The following is a 24,560-nucleotide window of genomic DNA, read 5'->3' on the forward strand; positions in this document are numbered from 1 at the left end:
GAGAGCGCTGAGGCGCATCGGAAGAAGCAAGAATAACCTTTTTCTTCTTTTTGTAAAAATCGTTAAAATCTTTTCGATTAAATCAAAATAAAAAAAAATAAAAAAAAAAAAAAAGTACTCGGTGGTAGGGTATCCAAAAGAAAACCTGACCCCCCCCACTGCCCCCCCACCTCCCAATGCCTAAGGAGGGCCTCCTTGCACGATTGAGCTGGCTGTATCCCAAGAGGAGCCCTTGAGAGAGGCAACTCCATTCAAACCCATTAAGAGCTCCTCAGCTAAATATTGCTCCAGTTTGTGTCTAAGTGCACGGATTAAACCACATATACTCATTGGACCCTGCTTGAATGGGAAAAGAGGGCAGGGAAGTAATGACCACACCTGGACAAACACAAATTGCCTTGCATTTCTGAGTGGAATTTGAGTGTTTGTCCAGGAAGCAGCCCAGGAAAGCTTGAATGCAATAGCAATCTGCGATTGCGAGGCGAACAAATTTTTATACAATCCGGATTGTAAACAGAGTTTGCACTGATCTCCAAATATTCATATTTAAAATTGGAGTCTGCTCCATTGTTTTGTCAAACTGAGATTAGTCAACAAAGCATTGGGTAAATGGCAAACCGAAGAAGACCAAGAGGAAGGCTTGCTGCTACAACATCCCATGATTAGTCTAATGCTGGTGTCTGGGGGTACTGGACCTCCCAGAAGACCATAGTGAATATGTGGATCACTGCTCTCTTCCGTTAACAGAGTTGGAACAACGGGGCTTAAAGCCTCAAGCAACTTTTCTCACAGAAGAAGTCTTGTTGCTCATCCCTGTGCTGATCCGACAGATGCGGGATGCCTGAAAAACTCATGGCAACCTAGATAATTATCGATCATTACAGAACCAAAGAACAAAAGAACTATGCAGGTTATTGTTGGGACTCCAAAGAGACTGAACTACCACTACTAAACACCAAGTGCAATGGAGCCATACCCTACATACAAAAGATAATCATTCCTCTGTTTCAGTACCTTCTCCCCCACAGCATTCGCCATCATTCTTCTTGCCTGCAGCACTTGTCACCACCGGAATAGTCACTGAAAAACCAGAGACCACTGATGAACTTTGACTTTTCTAAGTAACTTAGTTTGCCAACTTGAGTTTGCCTACCACGAGTACCCGTCTACACAAACAGGCACTAATGTTAAAACTGGGGTGTACTGCAGTATTGAGCTCATGTCCCACTCAGTTAATTCGAGGCTGGTTCGTATCTCCATTCATTCCTAGGAGGGACTGATGTCCGGATTAGCAGATTTGGATACTGAGCACCAGATTTGGCTATCAAAGTATCTGCCAGGCTTTAGACATTCACAGAGACCCTAACTGATAAGGTCACATTCTCAGAACAAACACTTTCCCTCATTTCATTTACCGCACAACAAATTCACCTTCACGCAATAGTCTTATTTTCAGGATGTTTTGTGGACATTGCTTTATTGAAAATTGCTTGTGCATTACGCAGAATTTTTGTTTTTTTATTTATTATTTTTTTAAACATTGTTTTTATTGGCATTTACTCAAAACAAAACAATCAGGGCACATATCCCCAGAAAAATAATACAATCTGCATAGGCCCTCCTGCCCACCCTCTCTCCAAAACATACCACAGCCTATGTGCTAAGGTGATGCATGGTAACTCCGCTAGGCAAGCCCCACCCACCCCACCTACCCCACCTACCCCTCAAACCAACAGCTCACTGTTTTTGCATGGCCATGATGCATGATTTTTGTACATTGATTTTGAGGCGTAAAAGGAAGGCTGAATTTCGATATCTTTTCCATAAGGGTCGGGGGTGATTGCGGTATATTGGTGAGGTAGCCCAGAATATCGTCTGCAAAGAGACACTTTACATTCAGTTCTCCCCTGTGATATCCCTTGTATGCTATGGCTCTTGTGTAGCCAAAGCCAGCGGCTCCATGGTCAGGGCATATGGCAGGGGGGAGAGTGGGCAGCCTGGTCTCGTACCACTTGTCAATTTAAATGCCTCATAGTCCCCCCTCCCATTTATTAGATGCCGCGCTCGATGCCACCATATAGCGCCCAAACCCAATTCAGAAAGTTGACCCCGAGCCCCATCCTCTCCAGAACCTTAGCTATGAAGGGCCACACGACTATCAAAGACCTTCTCAGAGTCCAGGAAGACCAGACAGGCCTCCTGGTCCCCTGCTTGAACACAGTGGATAAGGTTCAAAGTTATCCTCATGTTGTCTGACCCTAGTCTCCCCCGGATGAAACCCACTTGGTCGCTGCAAACCAAGGTTGGTAGTACAGACTCCAGTCTGCCCCCTAACATTTTTTCTTCCTTTTAGATCATAATTATTTTCCCCCTGGTGCTGTACCCCCTCATACCTTTAATGGCTTGGATCTCCTCCTCCACTGTAATGGGAGCGTTGAGGCCCTCAGCCCTGGAATACGTTAGAACCAGGAGGCGTACATCCCCCAAGAACATATCTATTTGTTCCTCTTGGCCTGCCCATCCCGATGCATACAGCTTGCCATAGTACTTTGCAAATTCTCCCACTATGCCTGTCTGGTCCTGTATGACGGCCCCCTCTTCTGATTCGATATAACCCATCTTCCTCGTCTTTTCATCTCTCAATCTCCACGCAAGCATTTTATGCTCCTTTTCCGGGATATTTCTGTCTCAGAAACATGAGTTTTTTCTCAGTATCTTGGACCAAAATATCATTCAACTGCACTTTATATCGGCGGGGAGCACGTGCGCTTGCGGAAAACATTTAGTTACCCTGAATACAACCCGGTTGTAACCTCTTGACGTAGCATTGCCTCCTGCTTCCCCCCTCTTTTTTCTATTGAGAAACTATCCTCAAGACCCCTCCCCCGCCCCCAACCCCCGATTGTGGCTTTGAATCCTACCCATGCGGATTAGAGCCCCACTTCTCCCGTGCCATTAAAAGTGAACTACTCATTGATAGCGTCCATTAGCTCTCTCTCTCTCGCTCTCTCTCTCTCTCTCTCTCTCTCGAGAGAGAGAGAGAGAGAGAGAGAGAGAGAGAGAGAGAGAGAGAGAAGTCTTTATCCTTCAAGAAGAAATCATTACACCTCCAGGTTCCCCATGGGGGGTGTTAAGCGTGTTCTGTCTCCAAGAGTGCTTGGGAGAGTGCTTGAATAATGTCTGTGTGCAGCGAGGTAACTGAGGCCATCGAGGACTGGAGAATGGAGGCGGCGCACAAGATGGGCTAACTCTACAAACCCCAAAAGGGATGCAGACAGGGGTATCCCCTGCAGGAAGTACAGACATGGGGTTGGCGGACTCCAAAGCACCAGTTACGTGGCGACACCTCAAGGCACAGATGCTGCACGACCTTGCAGCCCGTTGTAACACGGAGGACTTCCAGCGATGGGAGGCATCTGTGGGCCCATTTTTGCCCATGCCACTTTTGCCACACTTACAAACGTTTATCCAAATTGAACCAGCACCTGAAGGTATAGAAAAATCCACTCAAACTTGTCCCGACTTTCATGGTGTCCATCAGGGTTGCCAAACAGACCCCACAGAACTACCCACTGGAGTTGTAACTATGCAAATAAAGGCCGTCATGCCCGCTCCTTATTTGGACGGTGAACCAGTACAGTAGGCCGCCCACCTGGTGGGCCACAAATCACATCAATCACCCACCAAAATGAGCGCAGTGGCGAATGCCAAAATCAATCAGGTGATTCTGGGTAGTCTGCACGTAAGGAAATCACAAATGCCTAATATCGAGATTGAGACCACCAAAAAATGTGTCATGAACCAAAGGAACTTTGTGATCACCAATATCAGAACACTGGATGGGAAAGAGTCTAGAGAATCTTTGAGAAGGACAAGTTACTTTCTTACCTGGTAACGTTCTTTCGATGGGATGTTCCGACGACATATGCCACATCTATGACAGGTAATCACCACAGCTATGCTGCTTCAGAATGTTTTTTTTTTTTTTTCCCGGCATCTGCATCCTGCGTCAATGACGTTGATACGCTGTCCTCGAGGGCCTCCGTCGAGCCGACGTAACCGGATGTTATAAGTAGAACGCACGACGCCCGTAGCCTCAGTTATAGTTTTTTCCCCAGAACGTGTGGCACCAATCTTCTGCCAGAATGACTACAGAAAGCCTTGCGGAAACGTAAGCTGCAATCGCATAAGAAATTCTGTAGAGGGGCAGGCTGGGAGGGTACGATGTGGAATATGTTGTCGGAACAAGAACGTTACCAGGTAAGAAAGTAAACTTGTTCTTCGAGGGGATTTGCTCCTCCGACGTATTCCACATCTATGACAGACTCCCAAAGCAGTACCAACGTATGAGGGTGGGAAATGAATTTAGAAATTTAGAATGCCTAATCAAATTGCAGAATAGAGGACAGCCTTACCAAAGGCTAAGTCTTGCCCGTGTATAGAGTCCAGGGAGTAATGTTTTACAAAAGTATGGACAGAGGCCCATGAGGCTGCTTCACAAATGTTACGAATGGGAACACCCCTCTGCAGAGCAGTGGAGGCAGCCACATCCCTAGTAGAATGGGCCCTCAAGCCTACCGGAGGGTCCTTACCCGCCAGACGGAGTAGCATTCCGAGATGGTCAAGATAATCCATCTGGACAAGGTCTGCTTAGTAACAGCTTGACCCAAACACCTTCCAGCGTATCCTACAAAGGGCTGATCGTCCACTCTGACCCGGGACATGCGTGAGATGTAGAAGCTTAACGCTCTCCTAGGATCCAACCTATGGAGCCTTACCAGGATGCGGAGGAGGAGGAGGAGGATAGAACGCCGGAAGAATGACTTTCTGGCTTAAATGAAATCCCGACAACCTTCGGAAGAAAAGAAGGACGAAGCCTAAAGACAACCCTGTCCTTATGGAACACCGTGAAGGGTGGCTTGGCGGCTAGTGCCTGCAACTCACTCACCCTGCGAGCGGAAATAACCGCAACTAAAAACACAGTTTTAAAGGTCAACAGTCTCAAAGGACAAGAATGTAAAGATTCAAATGTAAAGGTTCAAACAGAGCTCTCATGAGGAATTTTAGAACCAGGTTCAAATCCCAACCGGGCACCTGGAAAGGTGATGGCGAGAACACATTAGTGAGCCCTTTCAGAAACTGAGAAATCAAAGGAATCTTAAAATAAGAACACTCCTCAGACGAGCGCTTAAATATGGACAGTGCTACCAGGTAACCTTTAATGGTCCCCACTTGCAGGCCCTTGTGGGCTAACGAAAGCAAAAAAGAGAATGACAGGAATGGCACATGAAAAAGGATCCACATTCTTAACCCTGCAACAGTCGCAGAACTTTCTCCAACGGCAACGGTACATGGACTTTGTTGCAGGCATTCTGGCCGAAAGAGACACCTCCATCACGTCTTCAGGGAGGTCCCAATCCTTATACCTCAACCTTTCAGAAGCCAAGCATGAAGGTTGAGGGACTTGACCTCTGGATGGAGAACCCGAACCCCCTCCCGCGAAAGCAGATCGTCTCGGTAGGGAAGACGGCGTAGAGGGCAGATGGACATGTCGAGAAGGTCCGGGTACCACGTTCTCCTGGCCCATGCCAGAGCAATGAGGATCATTCAGGAACCGAACCTCTGTGACCTCCACAGCACTTGCGGAATGACGGGGACTGGAGCAAACGCATACAGCAGTGGGAAGGACCACTCCACTACGTACGTGTCCCCTAAGGCTCCTCTTGGAGGAAATTCCCACGAGCAGAATCTTACCCACTTCTGGTTGACACTCGTGGCGAAGAGATCCATTTGTGGGGTCCCCCAAAGGGCGAAGATCTCCAGTAGAATCTCCTGAGCCAGCTCCCACTCGTGAGAAACCGTGCTCTGCCTGCTCAGAGCATCCACCGCCACGTTTTCGTCTCCGGCCAGATGAACTGCTGAGATCGAAATTTCCTGCTGGATGGCCCAGAACCAGAGCTGCATCGCCTCTCTGCACAGAGGGAGACACCCTGCGCCCCCCCTTTTTGTTGAGGTAGTGCATGGCCTCTGTATGGTCAGTCAGAATCAGGACATTCTTCCCTCGCACAGATGGCAGAAAAGCCTTCAGGGCTAGCCTGATGGCCCTCGGCTCCAACAGATTGATATGGAGTCTGGACGACGACGGAGACCAACGACCGCTGACTGTCACCTCGTTGGTATGAGCTCCCCATCCCGTGAGGGACGTGCCCGTCACAATAGTCACCTCCGGCCAGGGTATCCAAAACTGAGCCCCCTTCATCAGATTGCCTTTGACGGCCCACCACAGAAGATCCTGGGCGACTGAGGGCGGCACCTGAATGGGGTCCGACATCCGGCCGGAGGACTGCGACCACTGCAGCTTGAGAGCCCATTGCAGAGATCCCATCCGCAACCTGGCCTCTGGCACCAGAAGAATGCAGGATGCCATGAGGCTGAGCAACCTCAAGAACTCGAACGCCGGGAGACTCTGGGCATGTCGAAACCTGTGCACCATCTGCAGAATGTGAGGAGCCCTCACCTTGGGAGGCGAACACCGCCCCAGGGATGTGTCGAGCACTGCTCCGATGTACTGGAGCCGCTGGGTAGGGGTCAAGTGGGACTTCTTTAAGTTGAGGGAGAAGCCCAGCTTGTGGAGGGAGTGGCAGGTGACTGACAGATGATCCAGGACTTGCTCGGGAGAGCGCGCCCTGATCAACCAATCGTCCAGGTAGGGGTAGACGTGAATCCCCACTTTCCTGAGATACACTGCCACCACCACCATGAGCTTGGTGAAGACTCTTGGGGCGGAGGTCAATCCGAACAGCAGGACCCTAAACTGAAAATGTGAGTCGCCAACAGCAAACCTCAGGTACTTCTTATGCTTGGGATGATCAGCACATGAAAATAAGCGTCCTTGAGGTCGAGAGACACCAACCAGTCCTAAAGTTGAAGGGCCTGGAGGACTTGAGAAAGAGTAACCATCTTGAACTTGTCCTTCCTGAGGAGCTTGTTCAAACCACGCAAGTCCATGATGGGTCTCAATCTCCCGTCCTTTTTCGGAATCAAAAAATATGGGGAATACCCTCACTTGTTCCTCTCCGCTACAGGCACCAGTTCTATTGCGCCTTTCTCCAGCATGGATTTGATTTCCTGTGCAAGAAGCGGATCCGGACTCTTCAAAGAGAGATTCCCTGGTGGATTGTCGCGAGGCCTCTGCCGGAAAGAAAGACTGTAGCCTTGGGCTATGATCTCTAGAACCCTCATATGAAGTAATGGCACGTCATTCTACAAGATGTTGTGCCAGCCTTCCCCCAACCGGCGAACCATGGGACATGGCCCCATGAGGGAGCGGCTGCGGCAGTGCCTGTAGGCAAAGAGGCAACAGTCCGAGCGGCCTTGGCACCTTGAGTACCTTGCTTTCCACCTCTGCTACTCCTACGGTAGCCCCTTTGACTTGCAGCTCCCCTCGATCTACCAAAGGAAGAGTAGTATCGAAAGGAACCTCCCCTCCATAGCTGTCCCCTAGGACAAAAAGGCAGAGGTTGGCGAACTGCAGCGCTCAACGACTTTGCTGCAGCTTTGGAGGTCTGCAACCTCTCAAGGCTCTAGTCAGCCTTGCTGCCAAAAAGATGTACACCATCAAAGGGCATGTTGAGAAGCTGGGCTTGTACGTCAGGAGCAAACCCTGACTTCCGCAACCACGCAAATCTGCGCATCAAGGTGCTCACCGCCATAGACCGGCTGACACAGTCTGCCACGTCCAGACCCGACTGAACGGATTCACACATGGCATCCTTGCCATCCTGAACGAGGGCAAGAAAACCATCCCGTTCCTCCCCTTCCGGAATATGTTCAGCTGCCAAAGACACACAATTCCACAGAGCGTGAGTGAAACGTCCTAAGGCACACACAGAGTTGGCTGGCTGTAAAGCCATACCCCCTGAAGAAAACACTTTCTTCGCCCAGCCACCAAAACGTTTGTCATCCCTATCAGGAGGGATGGTAGGGTACGACGCATGCTTTGCTGGGGCCGTAGCCGCCTGCACCACCAAACTCTCTGGAGTGGGGTGCGTAGTCAAGTAGCAGGGGTCGCTACTAGCTAGATGGTATTTTTCGGCAACGACTTGCTCACTGCCGGGAGACTCTCCGGAGCAGTCCAAGCCGCTGTCACCCTTCTCTGTAAAGCCAAATGAAATGGCAGCAGCGGGTCAGTGGTTGGACCTTGGTCAAGGATGTCGGTCAGGTCATCCTGCAGAAAATCCACTGGTGGCGCAGACCACCCCAAGAACTCCGTCACCCTCTACATGAGACGCCGGTAAGAAGACTTGGAGTGCGTGCCAGGCTCAGGCCTACCGAACTCAACCTCCGGAGAGGTGTCCAGACCACTGGCGTTGTGCAAAGTCTGACGCAGGTCTTCGAACTGACTATGACCAGACAAGAGTTTGTCAGGAACCATCAGGAACCAAACCTTCATCAGACCCTTCATCCACCTCAGAGATGTAATCCAGAGGTTGGAATAAATCCCCGTATGAGGGCACAGAAAGGTTAAAATACAGGCCTCACCGACTTCTTCAGGGCCTTCCACCTCGTTTCCACCGATGCACGGGGTACCTCTGGTAAAGCCTCCACAAAAGGCGTCGAGTCCCTCGACGTCTTCTTAGAAGACCTCACAGGCTCCGACGGTCTCGAGGGCGTCGAGGACCGGGACCTGGAGCGGGCATGGCTAGAGCGATCCACCTTGTCCGATTGGGACATCGACGGTTCCCAATGATCGCGCTGACCACCTGAGCCCGAAGGCGTGCGAGCGGTGGCCATAGCACGTTCCCTGCCAGCTTCTTGCTAAGGTACGGATGGAACGGAGCCCTGCAATTCGAAAATATTCATCATCTCCTTACGAAATGTGTCCCATTCTGCAGGAGAAGAATGTTTGTTGGGACAAACAACCCGCCATCTGGTGACCGGTGATGGTGCTTCCGTGAGTGCCTCGAGGAGGCACAGGAATGGCGGGAACCCCTCCGGGACCGAGACCCCCCCCTGGACTTACGCCGATGCGGAGAGTCGCCCCTCGAATCGTCGGTCGAAAGCCCAGCGGATTTCGACTTTCGGGGTTTCTAATCCCTACCTACAGATAGCGTTTTCTTCCGCTCCCGCAAGGCCTTCGATGTCAAAGACTGGCAATCGTCACAGTCATAGGTGGCGTGTCCTCGGCGAGGCACCAGAGGCAGACGTCGTGCGGGTCCGTAAGCGACATCTTGGAACTGCAGTCCCGACACTTCTTGAATCCCGACCGCGGAGTAGAAGAAGACGAAGACATGATATCTTCACAAAGAACCAAGTTCGAAGAAACGATAGAATTATCAGAACCGAGGCGTGCCGAGATCTCCGAAGCCAACATGTTTGCGGAAAAAACGGAACTGAGGCTATGGGCATCGTGCGTCCTACTTATAACATCCAGTGACATCGGCTCGACGGAGGCCTTCGAGGACAGCGCATCGACATCCTCGACGCAGAAAAAAAATTAACATTCTGAAGCAGCACAGCTGTGGTGATTACCTGTCCTAGATGTGGAATACATTGGAGGAACAAATCCCCACAAAATAAGGTCCTAGCCTGGTTACGACAAAGGAAAGGCCCTGGTGTGGTCACAATGTCTGATCTTAAAATGTTACGCAGGATAGATCTGAGTGATTGGTGCTCCGAACATACCTGCGACTGTGTGTTAGTGGGTTGTGGATTTAGCACCCTACCCTCCTATCTTAGTCCATGTAAATCCCCTCCAATGGGAGGTACACTCCGTAACCTTGTACTTTGATGCTTCTGGCGGAACTTTTCACCTTTATTTTCCCATTAATTGACCCCCCTTGGTAATTGATTCATTAGTGTGTTAGACACGTTACTGTTTTTAGCTATTTTGCTGTTTTTGCATATCACTTAGTCTGCCCTCCGTTTATGTTTCATGTTTTGTGTGACGGTTGGTTATGTTTGCGCCATCATGCCTACGGGTCCATTGAGCATGGTATAAAAGTGATAAACTAAATACCACCCTCACCAAATCATGGTGCCACCACAGGATTGGGGCAATATGGGACTCTAGGACCAGGGCCTTGAGATGTTGATCGACTGGAATTAAATCTATCCTCGATTAGCAGTTGTGGACTGCTGAAAAATAGGTTAACGCCCAGTCTCCTCTTGTTGGGGGAGAGCGTGAATCCACGACACAGAGGGGAGGGGGGTCATTGGTATTTCTAAATCGTAGCAAATCACCCTCCTTACTCTGAGTCTCTGCTGACTGCCCCAGCCTTTTGCGGTCCTTCTTAGGGACAAGCAGCATGTTAATGTCTCCTCCTACTATTAGACGGCCCTCCACAAACCCCATCAACTTATCTCTCACCCCCTCCCAGAAATCTCACTGACCCGTATTCGGAGCATAGGTAGTTACGGCACCATCAATATTCCGCTTAACAAAAATATAGCACCCGTTCACATCTGACATGACATCGTCCATCTGAAATCCTAAGCAGGCCGAGACCAACACGGCAACCCCTTTTTTCTTTATTGTGTCAGAGGCCATATAGATTACCCCAATTCTCTAGATAACAGACGGGGTTCCTTATCCTTCACCCAGTGGGTCTCCAGCAGGCACAGCAGGTACAGCAGGTACAATCCTGCCCCCTTAAATTAGCAAAGAACCTACAACCTTTTACTTGGGGAGTTGAGGGAGCCAATAAACACATTACCCACTGCCATTGTCTGCCCTTACCCTTGCTATCTCAAACCTACTCACGCTTCAGAAACCTTCCCTTTGTACTAAAAGAAACATTTGGTCCTGCTGAAAACACGGTATTGGCAAAACACCCCTAATGTAGAACTTACTAGAACAACAATTTCCAATACCCCCCGCCCCCAGCGCCCTAGGCTTCCGATCCCGCTCTTAGGGGGAGGTTGGAATATGAATTTCAGCAAGGCATGCCTCTAGGCCATAAATGGGTGTAGCCTTTATGGTAACAACTCAAGTCGTGGCAGAGTCTTGTGTGCTGGGCACGCTTGGGGAGTCTCTAGATGGTGTCAAATTTCAGTTAGTTATTCTCTGTGCTGCCTTTCCCGGGGAGGTTGTCCTGGTGGGAGGGAGGTTCGAGGGATTCTACTCCTCGGTCAATTTGTAGTTTCACTGTGAAAGGCACGTATCCCCTGGAAGCCCCCTGCCAGCGCCGGGAGCTCTGTCACATTAGAACCTCGCCAAGTATGAAAAAGTGCTTCGGGGATGCACCGCCACGTCTGTTCCCCTGGGTTTCCAAGTCTACCTGTGGAGGCTCGGTCCACAGGTCAACCTTTCTGCAAGGGCCCCCAGGTGTTCTATTCCATTAGAAGCACAGACTCTGTAGATTCCTCTATGCTTGTTGGGCGTTAGGTGGTCCCTCTCGCAACTCTCTCAAACCAGTCTATCTTCCTCACAATGTTGTTATGGGCCCCTGGCTTGAGTCGCGATTTTGCTGGGACACGCGCAAGCATGGTTTTGTCTGACGTCCCACGTTGTGGGCAGATTCTCGGTTTCCACACCCAACCAATCCAGTGGTGGCCTCCCCATCTCAATTCTTTCTCCATTGTGCCTCACCCACTCACAGTATCCATGCACCAATGCGTTGAAAGTTTTAGGGGAAATGAGTGCAGGCCGCGTTGTTCGTTAGGTTAAACTGGGCACTCATCACTTGCATCCCATGCCTCCAATGCCTTTCACCTGTGATCAGGTCAAGGGGGCTCCTGCCTTGAAGCCTGTGGCTCTCCAATCCTGGCCTTCATCAAGCTTTTGCCAAGTCTCTGGGGATGTCTCCCCTACCCTGGCTGGGTATTCAGTGCGAAGTCTGTCGCTCATAGCAGCCTACCCTCTCTCTCCGCTGCCGGGCTCCTCCGGCGGTATGGGTTTGCCAGCAGGGGTCCGGCACCTTACTCGTAGCAAGGGCAGACGGTGGAATGCTAATTTACTGTAGGCCTCACAAGGCCCAGGTCTCCTGTGCGTGGGGGTCTGCTGCTGGACCTTGCAGTGTTCCTCTCTTTGCCAGAGCGAGAGCGCGAGAAGCGTGAGCGCGTGTTAGCTACGAGGTCTCTTCTTGCGGGGGTAAGCACCAGGTCAGCAGTTTGGTGGGGCAAACGGAGGGCACAGGGTCCCTTTAAATCCCTCTGTTCGGGAGCATGCATAATAGTTTACATTTCTCCATGCGCCTCTATAGTGCACATTTTACAATGTAAATTTAATTGATTTGCATGTTTCACAGCTGTGAAAAGGTTTTCATCGGCATGGTATTGCTGAGCGAGTCTCCTCTGAATTGATACATGTAAGAAATGGATCCCAAATTGGTTTATATTTAGTTTATGTGTCGGATAAGGCCATGATCATCTCTATAGTGTATACATGCCACAGCCTCATCCGCCACATATGTAAGAAGGGAGTTTCTTTCGACTTCTAATTATGTGCAATTACCCAACGTGCAGCTATAAGCATGATTGGCAATTATGCTCCTAAAGTGAATATCTCCTGCTCGTCCACGTCATCCAGGAGACCTGCCAAAGGGTCTAATGGTAGATGAACGGCCACTATTTTGTGCATCATTAATAAAAGCCCAAAATGGCTTAATTTTAGAGCAATGCCACCATATATGTGCCATGGATCAGACACCCTGCACCTCCTCCAACAATACAAAAAGCATTGGGGTACAAATTATGCAGTCTATTGAGGGTCAGTTACAATCAATATATTAACTTAAATGTGTTCTCCATAACTGTAGTGCAAATCGATGTTCAAAATTGTATATATTTTAGAGACGTTTTGCATTGTAAGGTTGAAAGTAACCAACTTTTAAAAGGCTGCAATTCCCTTCCTCCATTCCTAATCGGAGGCTAGGACATCCAAATGCGTAGCTGCATACAATGAAACCTCCGTTTCTTGTACAGAAGATGTTGCCTTACAAGGTTCAAATGTAAGTGGCAAACCCTCATAACTGGCACAATGTGTTGAAGGCCCAATCTCTCCATCTAAAAAAAGTGCACCAATTCATCCGCAGTCTGTAGCCAGGCTTTGTGAAAACTGGGGCCATGGGAGACGGATGGGAGGAAAGTTGGAAGTTCCTGACAACTAGTTACCATTAAATGATTGGTCAGAATTGAGGCACACGTGTTTTGGCGGGCTATCTTTTGTCGGAAGTCACGCAAATGGTGTACGGTGGCGGTGAAATTGGGCTGCTCCATCGTTTTCCATGTCTTATTAAGCTGGATATCAGTCCAAAAACGATACATCTGTGGTGCAGTCAAATAATTATAAATATCTGGCATGGATATCACCCTCCACTGTTGTCCAGAGTGTGCAGAGATAGTTCTCGATATTTTCGAGTTACACAGTCTTAACCACTCTGCTGCTAACCTAAAAGCTGCCCGAGAATGCTCAACCACAGGAAAGCGTGCAGGAATCATGCTGCCTACCTATGGGCCACACTCAACCACAGAATGCACGGAAGAACAACCTTCCTAATACACCGTGGGAATCGCCAAGATGCTGCACACCCAGCCTCAATATTGTCCAGAGACAGACTCAGATTATAAAAGTAGTGTTTTAATTCCTGTGTAGGGAAAACTATTGCAAGACAAACATTTTGGTGTAGAATATCAAGGTTTCATTCTAAAAGAAATGAAATGCACCTTCTGTGGTAAGACGTATGGTGCCACATTTCAGATTGCCACAAAACATACTTGTAATGGAGGTGACTTGATTACAGCCCTACATATGTTTTTTTATGCTTTTTTTTTACTTCGAACAAGAAACTAGAGTCAAGTTTTTAAATGAAAAAGCAAGAGCATTAAGTTAAATTAGAAATGGATACACTCAAATATTACAGATCAAATATCTCCTTTATACATGGTTATTTAGAAAGTGCTTAATACAGAGAGGTTTCGAAGCACGGACCAGGCAATCGAACCTGTGGTGCTCCCGTGTCGTCTTGCTTCCAAGGTGAGCATGTTGCCCCTGAGCTAACCTCCCGAGACACGCTACAAGTCAGCCCTAAATCATTTCCAATTCTTCACACACTGCCCACTGCTTTAGGCGTTAATAAAAACAGTGTTCCCAACACCGAAAAATAAAGGTATATGAACAAATTATTACAATGCATCACTTTCGAACTAGGAGCATTGCTGATTGGCCAATATTAATGCAATTAGAAATAAACCTCTTAATATGGTCAATCAGCTGCAAAAACACACCAATTTTTCCCTGTAAATTTGCAGTTACATGACACATCTACTTACTTGTATTCAGCAGTGCGTAAATAACAAAGAGCCCGGTTACCATAAAGAAGATAATTTTCTGGGCTAAAAAATAAAGAAAAAAGGTTTTAGCTTCATTTGAATACAAATAGAATAACTCTTACATTTCTTAACCTAAGCAGTTTTGATAGTGAAAGATTTTAGACATTAAAATCACAGAGGTAAAAGTATATTTGGTGAGTATTCTATAGCTGGACATAGGGAAATGGCAGACTTTACTTAATTGCCACGTTGCATGGTTTGTTTAAAAAAGCTGGATAAGTGAGAATGAGATCTAGTGGTCTGCTGACCGACTGGTTTCCCTGCCAGAAACCCAGTGAACGCTGTGTGTGAAAACTGGAGTATAGAACACATTGCCGATTAGTGAAGAGCAGAACCCTTCATTGGATTATTTTTAAGAATGTCCATTTATGATGTGTTTGGGCGATTTGTGCACAACCCTATGGTCAGGGATGTGAAAACTGTTATCCTAAGGGCGAGGCAGTATGCATAACATAAAAGTGAACCAGCCCCCTCTACAGAAGTAGATGTGACGACAGAGTAGCCAAGCTTAACTCAAGAGAGAGAGGCTGGAAGTAGTTATTCCACACAGTAAAAGAAAACACCCACACTAGTATACAGAAAAATAAACACCATTATATAACGACACATGGAATTTCTCAGATAAATAGGTACTCTAGGTTAAACATAACGGTACATAGTCAAAAACACAGCAAATGTATTAAACAGTAATGGTTAGTTTAGGTGTGGGCTATGTCTGGACTATGTTGTCCACTACCTGGTGGTAACTACATCACAGGGCCAAGGCTTGGGAAGAAAAAGGGAGCTGTAGAAAATTAAAATCTAGTTCTAACCAAGGTCCCTTGCCCCAACACTAAACAGTCATAGGAAATGATAAACATCTAAGACGTAGTATTCCAAGTAATACAAATGCACATTATGCAGTACATACACATCACCTAGGAAATAGGAGGCCACCAAAAGTCAGAACACACTTAAGTACCTTAAGATCCACTGCAAAAAGGAGCTGGCGTGGAGCATAGCGTCAAATGACCAAACATACTGGCTAGTCAGTCGAACTGCCGCTCAGCCTACACAACCCCCACAGGAAGTGAGAGGGAAAGCCCAGAGGCCTACAACTGACGTAAACCTTTTTGAAAACAACATGGAGGCTGCTATGTGGGCTCACCAAGGGACCACATGGAAATTGTGAGCCTTCATTGTGGTTGACCTGAAAAAGCGCAATAAAATACAAAATGACAGGATTTTCAAATGAAAAAAACATTGGTGCCCCAATGGCTACCAAAAAGGTGCATTGGGCTACTAGTACAGTAAAATGGCGTGCACCGCTAGTGAGACAAAACTAAAGTACAGCTGGCAACAACCTACTCCCTAAAACCAATACAAGTGATGTAATCACCCTGGGGCAAACCTGACGTGCCTTAGAGGCACCCATGGGACTGTGTCCCTTGGAGGTGCTCCAACACAGATTCCTTAAGGGAAAAACTGTTGCAATGACGGGGGGCTTCAAGAGAAGTCCCTCTGCCACCAAATATAGCAAAAAGTTAAATGGCCCTTGTAGTGATTTAGTTTGGCATGTTGCCTTTACAGAATGAGTAGAATGCTGAGTGAGTGACAGGGAATCTTGCTGGTGAGAATGTTGTTGTATGGTTGAGAGTTCTGAGCGAGAGAGTTGGTGAGATGTAGCCTACCTGGGACCCCCAAAGTTAAAAGCAAAGAAACACCGTTACTCTATATCTCTAAATACTCCCGACAGAGTTTTCAAGTGGGAAGATGCATTAAGAAGCACTGGGGTATTCTCCATAGTGATCCTCTCCTACAAGAATTATTCCCAAAAACTCCCATGATGGCATTCAAAAGAGGACAAAATCTGAGGGATAAGCTAGTGAGAGCTGAGAAGCCTCCGAAAGAAAAACAGATGTTGTTAAGCTCAAGGAAAAAAGGAACATATCCGTGCTTAGCCTGTATACACTGTAACAATGTAATTAAGGGAGAATTTGTAACACACCCCTTGACTGGCAAAAAATATAAACTGAAGGATTTTGCCACCTGTATTTCTACAGGAGTGGTATACGCCATTAAATGCCCATGTGGTAAATTATATGTTGGTCAGACCTCTAGAGCAGTGAAAGAGAGGATAACGGAACACAAGTCCAACATTAGATGTAAAAATGTGAAATCTCCTCTAGCCAGACACTTTTTACAATCTTCACACACAGTAGCTCAAGTGAAGTACATGGTTTTGGAGGTTGTCAAGAAATCGTATAGAGGGGGTGATTACCAATCAACCCTATCACGCAGAGAAAAATATTGGATAGATCTCCTGGACACTCTCAGCCCTAGAGGACTCAATGAGGAGTTTTCCTTGAAATGTTTTACTTGAAATACATGTGACTGATTATGTTTTTACTTTTTGTTGAGTTTCTATTAATTATACTAATATTACCTTACTGTATTTGTTCACAAATGCATGCAGTTCGTACTGGCATCATCCATCAATGACTTTGCACTTGATGTTGACATTAATTTTCAGTGGAATACCTGTTAAAAGTAGTTAAGTCCGGGAGTTGTCCACCGGCCCGCTGAATTAATGGTAGGTTAAGTTGAATTTTGCTAGATATTTCATAGAAGATTCACTCTACATCGGGTCATTCCCTTATAACACCAACAATTATATTGACAATGAGTGTCAACCTGCACCGTCCGTCATTGTGACCACTTTACAATCTTTTTCTGGTGCCTTTTTACCCCATATTTTGTTTTACATTTTATCATTCTTGATTTGAATCATCCAATCAATATCACTACTAGGGAAGGTCCATTGTACTCACTATTCTATCACTCATGGTTACAACTTCGTCTCGATACATGGATTGGTAATGGGTTTTTCTACTCCATTCCATGATGGCGCTCATGCACCAAACCGATCTTTGAATTACTTGGTTTGTCCTCGTAAAGATTATGTAGTCCGTTTTCTATTTCTCTTACTTTCTAACACGTGTTCATTGCTTGCAGCCCCCTAGACACCAGTTCGTAGTCTGGGTTGGCTTCCCTAGCGACAGCACAGCCCACCTACACTATTGAGAAGGCACGCTTCGCTCGCATCTGTCCACCCGCGGCCGGAGCCTGTATCCTGTGCATTGTTTGAAGACTCGGCTCGCGAGTGATATTTTAAGACGCAGCCTTTGAGCTGCGTGCCCTGTGCACTCTGGATCACCTACTTTTGACACCACTCGTACCTAAGCATTAGGTAAGCACAAGACCCTCCGCGCAGCACCTTATTATGATCTGCTATTTCCCTTAATACCACACTCATTAGCACAGTTCACTATAATGAACGTGATAATTTATCTCATTTTAGGCTGTGCTCACTATAGCACTGGATATTCCCATGTGTCTGGAGGACTTTGGTACCACAGGGCACCACCTTCAGCCCACAACATATTCAAGAGCATTGTAACGATCTTGTACCTTACAACACGTGTAAGGAGAGGTATGCCTTCTACCTGAGTTTAACTTTCCGAGTTCGATTACACCTTTTTTTCCTTCGTTTCAACTTTACAGTGCTTTATCAATATATTTTAGAGCCTTTACTTATTGATTACACTCTGTAAATGACGTTCTGTTTCCATTAGTTCATATGTCATTAATACAGCATAAGTTTGCTTTTTATACATTTAGATTACCGTCTTGACAGGGAAGTTGTTTATTCAGTTTGAAGCTCGAAGTCTGTTCCCCACACATCACGTCCGTGAAACAGTTACTTTGCCTTTTCAAGTACACTTCCTGAAGTAGGTTAGTATCTACCTCTTCTTTTTATTTTTTGCAACTACACTGGGGTACCCCCTGTGAAGTACTCACATATACAATTAAGGTGTCAGATTACCTCAGCTTTGCTAGAATCTAGTTAAATTGACTGCAAAGATTGTTTATTGGTCACACTGTCAACTCCCTCTTTGGGAGAGGTGCTTCTTGGTAAATATGTAATTGACCCAGTACATACAATGTATATTGTGGTTCTTTATAAACCAAAGGATTTCATGTATTTTAATATAATGAATGGATCGTGCCGTTACCCTAGTACATGCTTTGTGAACGTTTTAATCTATGAGTATTTACTAGTCAAAATACCTGACATACGTTTTGTTCATTTTATTTCTCTTACAGTTTGCAATTCACTTGGTTCTAGAAGAAGGGACAGGATCCCGAAACGCGTCAGCCATTTTTTAGTTGTAATTGTATATATACTTGATTTACATTGTTCTAAACAAATTAGTATATTGTATATCATTTGACATTTATTTTTGGTCTCAGCATCAGAAGATTTATTGATGTATATCATTTTTTCAAGAAAACGGTTTTTCACCATTAAATTCTTCAATTTGAAACGCCTTGTAGCTTTGGAATTATATGACTAATTATTTACATTACTGTATACCTATGCTTGACTTTAGATTTATTATTAACCGTTAATACACGGGATACTAATAGTGTGCAGGGGACGGGAGGGCTCCTACCTATGGATCCTCTTTTTCTTCTCAGTACGGATAGGTACTTGTGATCCTGTGCCAGGATTACGTTTCCTCCCCCGCACCTTAAAAGGTTACTTAAAACTATTTATAGTCTCTTTTTCATAATATTCTTTATACAGGTGTGTGCATCTACAACCCCTTTCACAGGATGCCGGTGCAGGTTGCCTGAAGCTCAGATAACTTGACATAAGAAACATAAAAGATGTACTGGAAACTCATTAAAGGAACAACTGGAACATCAAGCGATGTCAGAGTCATCCTTGGGAACCCAGAACTTTACATTGGCGACGAGGATGCTGGCTGTGCTGGGGGTACAGCACTGAGGATGGCGCATGCACCGCCCCCCAACCCAAGAAGACGACCCTCCCAGGTAGGGAGAGCGCTTATTGGCTTTAGGCGCAGTAGGGCCCAGCGCTGGGGCCGCTGGCGCAGGATGTAGTGATCTGCGCCATGCAGGAGCCATCTGGGTTGGCCTGTCTAACCGGAAGTTGGACAGGTTAAACTCAGAGGGCCAAGAGACTGGCAGAGCAACAGTGGCAGGGCTGAGGGCCCATTGACTGTCTTGAAGGGGTTTGGGAACCCAAAGCTGCTACATGGAGGGCTGGAAGCCCATGGCAGTAGCAAGTGAAGAGGCTTGGAGTCTGAGCTACGCCTGGAAAACTGGGAAGCCATGTTGCGCAGTTGAGGGGCTTGGCAGCAGCAATAGGAGAGGCTTGGAGCATAAGCGGAACCTGGGGATTGAAGAATCCGGAGGTCATGCTGTGCAACTGAGGGGTTTAGAGTCCAATACAGGAGCATTGGGAGAGGCTCTGAACCTGAACTGCGCCTAGGAGTGACTCGAGGACCGATGCTCTCTGGCAGAGGGGTTAGGTGCCCACAATGAGAACTGTGTTTCTATGAGGGTCAAAAGTGACTTTGGTGGAGTTTAGAGCCCATTACAAATCGGAGCTGTGTCCCCTAAGGTAGTTTTTCCTATGGATGGAGATGGCAGGAGAAGGAACATGGCTACAGAATTACTTTGCAGGAGAAGATACTTGGCTACATAATTACTTTTGGTTATATGGGTGCATTAGATCGCATACAGCAGAGTTTAAGTTATCATGTTGTGTTTTAATTGTCATGCAATGCCTGTGATAGTGGTGATATTTTGACACTATAATTGCAACATGAGCGTTTATGAGATAATGTACACTGGATGGGTGTGGTGTTGTGGCCTTCTTTGAGAGACATATATTTGATGTGAGCAATGTTAGTTTTTTGAAGCAGTTGTGTTTAACGCATGTTCTTTCCACAGATGGACTTTTCAATGCAATAGGCAAAGTGGACTGATATAGTTATAGTAAATGGGACGGAAAATGTGATAAATGGAACATGCTTACAAATGTTTTCCAGGTGGGACTATAAGTTTGATGAGAGCTAAGAAGCTTAGAGATTTAAGATTTGTTAGAGATTTTGCAGAAATATTATTAATTTTAAGCAGTGTTAGCTTGAGTCTTTGTGGTGTGCTAGAGTTTTAGCATTTTGGTGATTTTTGTAGCTGTGTGCTTGGTGGCCTAGTGCATGGTGTGTTCTAAGTGGTTCTTCGCAGCAGTGGTATTGGCTTTGTTTGTTTTAAGGAACACAGGTGACGGATAAGGGGTGGCAATATTGCACTGTTTATGCTGTTTGGATGTTGTTTCACTCGGACGTTTGGAACTTCCAACCTGGTTCTTTGAGTGTGAGGTGCACATCATAGTGGTGTGTATTTATTTGGCTGTGAAGTTATGGGTGGCTGAGTATAACAAGAGTACTGTTGTTCTGGAGAAAGTGATGCATTTAGTTATATGTTGTGTGTGACAATGCTTTTTCATAGTTGTGTTTGGTCTTTAGGTGGATCTTTAGGACACAGGCGACGAAGTGGGGGTGGCGGCAGAGGTACATTAGGGTGCAATCTATTATTGTGTCATTTCACTCGGGTGTTGGGAATGCCCAGCCTTGTTATTTGGTGTGTGTGGTGCACAGCTCAGAGTTGTGTGTGTGGTGTGCCTATGAGGTTAGTATTGGTTATAATTTTGTGTGGTAGAGGAGGCGAGAGGTTAGAGAGATACCTAAGCTGTTGAAGATTGATTGCTAGTGGTACAATTTCCATTGGTGGGTGTCCTTCCTTTACTGTGTAGAAAAGGGGAGGGGCATTGTTAGTATTGTGTTATGGTACCATTTGAACTGATGACGCGTTCAGGTTGTACGGGTGTGGTGATAGTTCATGTGATTGAGGTGCACGCGCATGTGTTGGAGTGTGTGTGTGTGTGTACTGTGTGTTGCGAGTGTAACCGGTTTTGGTAGGCGTTGTTGTGTAAGGAAGGGAGATGTGTAGTGATTTAGTTTGGCATGTTGTCTTTGCAGAATGGTTAGAATGCTGAGTGAGTGACAAGGAATGTTGCTGGTGAGAATGTTGTATGGTTGAGAGTTCTGAGTGAGAGAGTTGGTGAGATTTAGCCTACCTGGGAGGATGCTGGTGCATTTTGCCTGAAGCTCAGATGAACTTGACATAAGAAACATAAAAGATGTACTGGAAACTGATTAAAGGAACAACTGGATCTAGAGATGTCAGAGTCAGCATTGCGAACCCAGAACTTTACAGCTCTACAATCCCCAAAACATTAATTGGGGCAACAGTTGGGGAGAACCTGAAATTAAAGACTATGAAGTCATGTAGTTCACATCCAATGGGAAAGGAGACATTTCTTGGACTATAACTTGTTAGGCTCCCAAACGTTTTTGGGGTTCAAGGGAGTCTGTCACGGCACAGCATTTCCTGTAATGGGCTTTTAAGGAGCAGTGTATTCTGGTAGTTGTAAGCCTTGGTTTACTACATTTAATGCAATTTCTCCAAGTACCTTACAGTACAGAGTAGTGGTGTCCATGTTACACAGAGCTCATAAGTCACCCTGCTCAAGGGTTATATGCTGCCAATGAGATCCAGACCTTTGCTATACTATTGTAAAGCCATACAGAAAATGCTTCCTATTTGTATATACATTTTGCCAAATGTAGTAGAAATGTAGTAGAAAATGCTTAAGTAGGCAAAAATATAACTCCTATTCTAGGGTATCCAATGCAAATTATGTACCATCCTTTCCTACTGTGTTGTTCAACACATCCAAATATGTGCACATTTCATTTTCTACCAGTGCAATGATTAAAGCACCTAGTGACCGGATAATACACACGTAGTAGAAAGATGAAACAACATTTTCTATCCTCAAGAGAGATGTGATCTCTACTAGATTTGAGAAAATGAGAGAATTATGTCCACTTTGCCAGCAAGTCAATTTCTGCAGGCACATGTTTCAGGCAGGACGGCATGCCTGACTGACTGGAAATGACCTCTTGAAATGCCTATGTACAAATGGGATACATTACTAACCGTAATCGAATTTCTGATGCTTTTACCTGCTTAGATTCACATGCTGTGCATAGGCCGACATCTATTGGAAGCTGCAGAGTATTACAGTTTTCGAAACTCGAAAAGGGACGTCGACAGGGCGTGCCAGTAATACTATACCTAGTGTGACGTCCACTGTACCCATGATAACCTCACGGGTAGAGGTCCCTTAGATTGTTATTTTCTTCTGACATGAGACAGCATGAGGTGTAGCGCGAGTACAGTTGTATCCAAGCAGATACCTATCAGATAAGCTCATAAGCATCCATGCGCATTCTCTCAAAGGGGAGAAAGGGTGGGTCGCATGTGAATTTAAGCAGATACAAGCATCAGAAATAGGATTACGTTGAGTAATGTATCCCTTCTGAGGTTTGTGGAATCTGCTTAGATCACATACTGTGCTTAGATTAGCGCGCAGTGGAATAAGGAGGTGGGTTATGAGAAGGTTCATGAGCGAATAAATGTCTTAGAACCGCTTTACCCACTTGTGTATCTATCTTGGAATGGGTGTCAATGCAGTAGTGCTGAGTGAAAGTATGAACAGAGCTCCATGTAGCTGCCTTGCAAATACTGTCTAATGGAACCTTTGCAATGAATGCCAAAGTGGCCCCAGTACCTCTCGTGGGGCGAGCCCTGGGCGTAAAAGGCAGTGTTTTATCCGATCGGGAATAGCACAGTTGGATACATCTGACTATTCACCTAGAGATAGCGTTCTTAGAGATGCGATCCCCTTCTCTGCCTGGTCCTATGGAGACAAGAATTGATCTGTTTTTCTTAGCGGTCTGGTCTTGCCTATGTAATAGAGGACCGCTCTTCTCACATCCAGTGGGTGGAGTTTTACCTCAGCAGAGTCTTGGGCTCCTGGAAGAAAGCTGGTAGCTCAATTGACTGGTTTAAATGAAATTTGGAGATGAATTTAGGTGAGAACCTAAGGTGAGTACGTAAAACCAGCTTGTCCTTATGTATAATAAAGAAAGGATCCTGCACTGACAATGCTTGGATTTCACTAACCCTTTTTATGGAAGCGATAGCCACTAAGAAGGCAGTTTTATAAGTCAGGTGTTTGAGACTAGACTTGTGCATAGGCTCAAAAGGGGGTCCCATGAGCTTAGCGAGTACCACATTGAGGTCCTAACCTGGCGGTGAGTTAGAAATTGGAGGGTGGAGTCTCTTTACCCCTTCCATAAATGCTTTGATGACCGGTACTTTCCACCATGAGACCTTATTATGGGAAGTGGTGTAGTCTGACAAGGCCGCCAGGTGGACTTTTAGGGAGTTGAACACTAACCCCGCATCTAGCAAGTGGAGCATATAGGTTAGAACGTTAGATGGAGTACATTCTATGGGGTGGATCTGCTTAGTCTGGCACCAAATTACGAATCTTCTACATTTGTCAAAGTAACAGTGGCTAGTGTTTGGTTTTCTTGATTCTTTCTAGATATCCATGCATCTTTGCAGTAGATCGAGATGCCCGAACTCTGACCTCAGGAGCCATACTGCCAAGTTCATGGAGAGTGGTTGTGGGTGCACTGTTAGTCCCTCGTGCTGGGTGAGTAGGTTGCACTGGCACGGGAGTTTAATGCTATGGCACATCGCCAGTTTGCGCAGATGTGGAACCTATAGGAGCAACTAGGATAAGCGTCATCAGTTCTTTGTGTAACTTGTTCACCACCTTCCTCATGAGAGAAGTTGGGGGGTCGGGAGGGGGAGCGTAAGCAAATTTCCCTGACCAGCTCATCCCTAGGGCGTTCCCCTTGGAGCCTGGCTCGGGGAACCTGGACGCGAAGTCTGGGCATTGATGCTTTTCGCTTGTGGCAAATAAGTCTATAGTTGGGGAAACCCCATTGAGAGAAGGTGTTCTACACTCCTTCATGTAGATGCCACTCGTGTTCCTCTGGTAGTGAATTGTAAAGACCGAAGGGGGGGGGGGGGTCTGTACTTCCGCTCTCTATGTGGTAGAGGAGAGGCACAGAGGACCCCTGCCAAGATTCTCTATTGTGGTAGCAATGGACGAGCAATCAAGGCCTAGCTTCTCAGGGGGTGATGCAGGCTGGTTGTTAAGTACAGGGTAGTCCCCGCGCACCCACAAAGGAATGTCCACACACTGTATCGGTTAAAACACAGTCTTTATATAATTAATATTCGAGGTCACGTACACTATCATGATAACTCACTTTGAACTCCGAAAATCAACAATGGTAAAAATATACATTTCTAAAGTGGTACCACTAACGTTATCAGATCTCATTAAAGTGCATACCGTCAGAATGACAGATCAAATAAAGAGGAAACCA

At 46.3% G+C, this 24,560-nt stretch overlaps 1 protein-coding gene across 2 annotated transcripts in view; it reads right to left on the reverse strand.

Moving 5' to 3' along the window:
* Positions 1-24,560, reverse strand: part of TTC3 (tetratricopeptide repeat domain 3) — a 2,698,168-nt gene that overhangs the window by 2,279,821 nt on the left and 393,787 nt on the right. For both annotated transcript variants that reach the window (XM_069636090.1, XM_069636092.1), the window contains exon 10: positions 14,272-14,334. In XM_069636090.1, coding sequence (XP_069492191.1) covers positions 14,272-14,334 — 63 coding nt within the window. The remainder of the gene's footprint in view (positions 1-14,271; positions 14,335-24,560) is intronic.

The sequence above is a fragment of the Ambystoma mexicanum genome, chromosome 7p (assembly GCF_040938575.1).
Source record: "Ambystoma mexicanum isolate Mex_15411 chromosome 7p, UKY_AmexF1_1, whole genome shotgun sequence".
NCBI lineage: Eukaryota > Metazoa > Chordata > Amphibia > Caudata > Ambystomatidae > Ambystoma > Ambystoma mexicanum.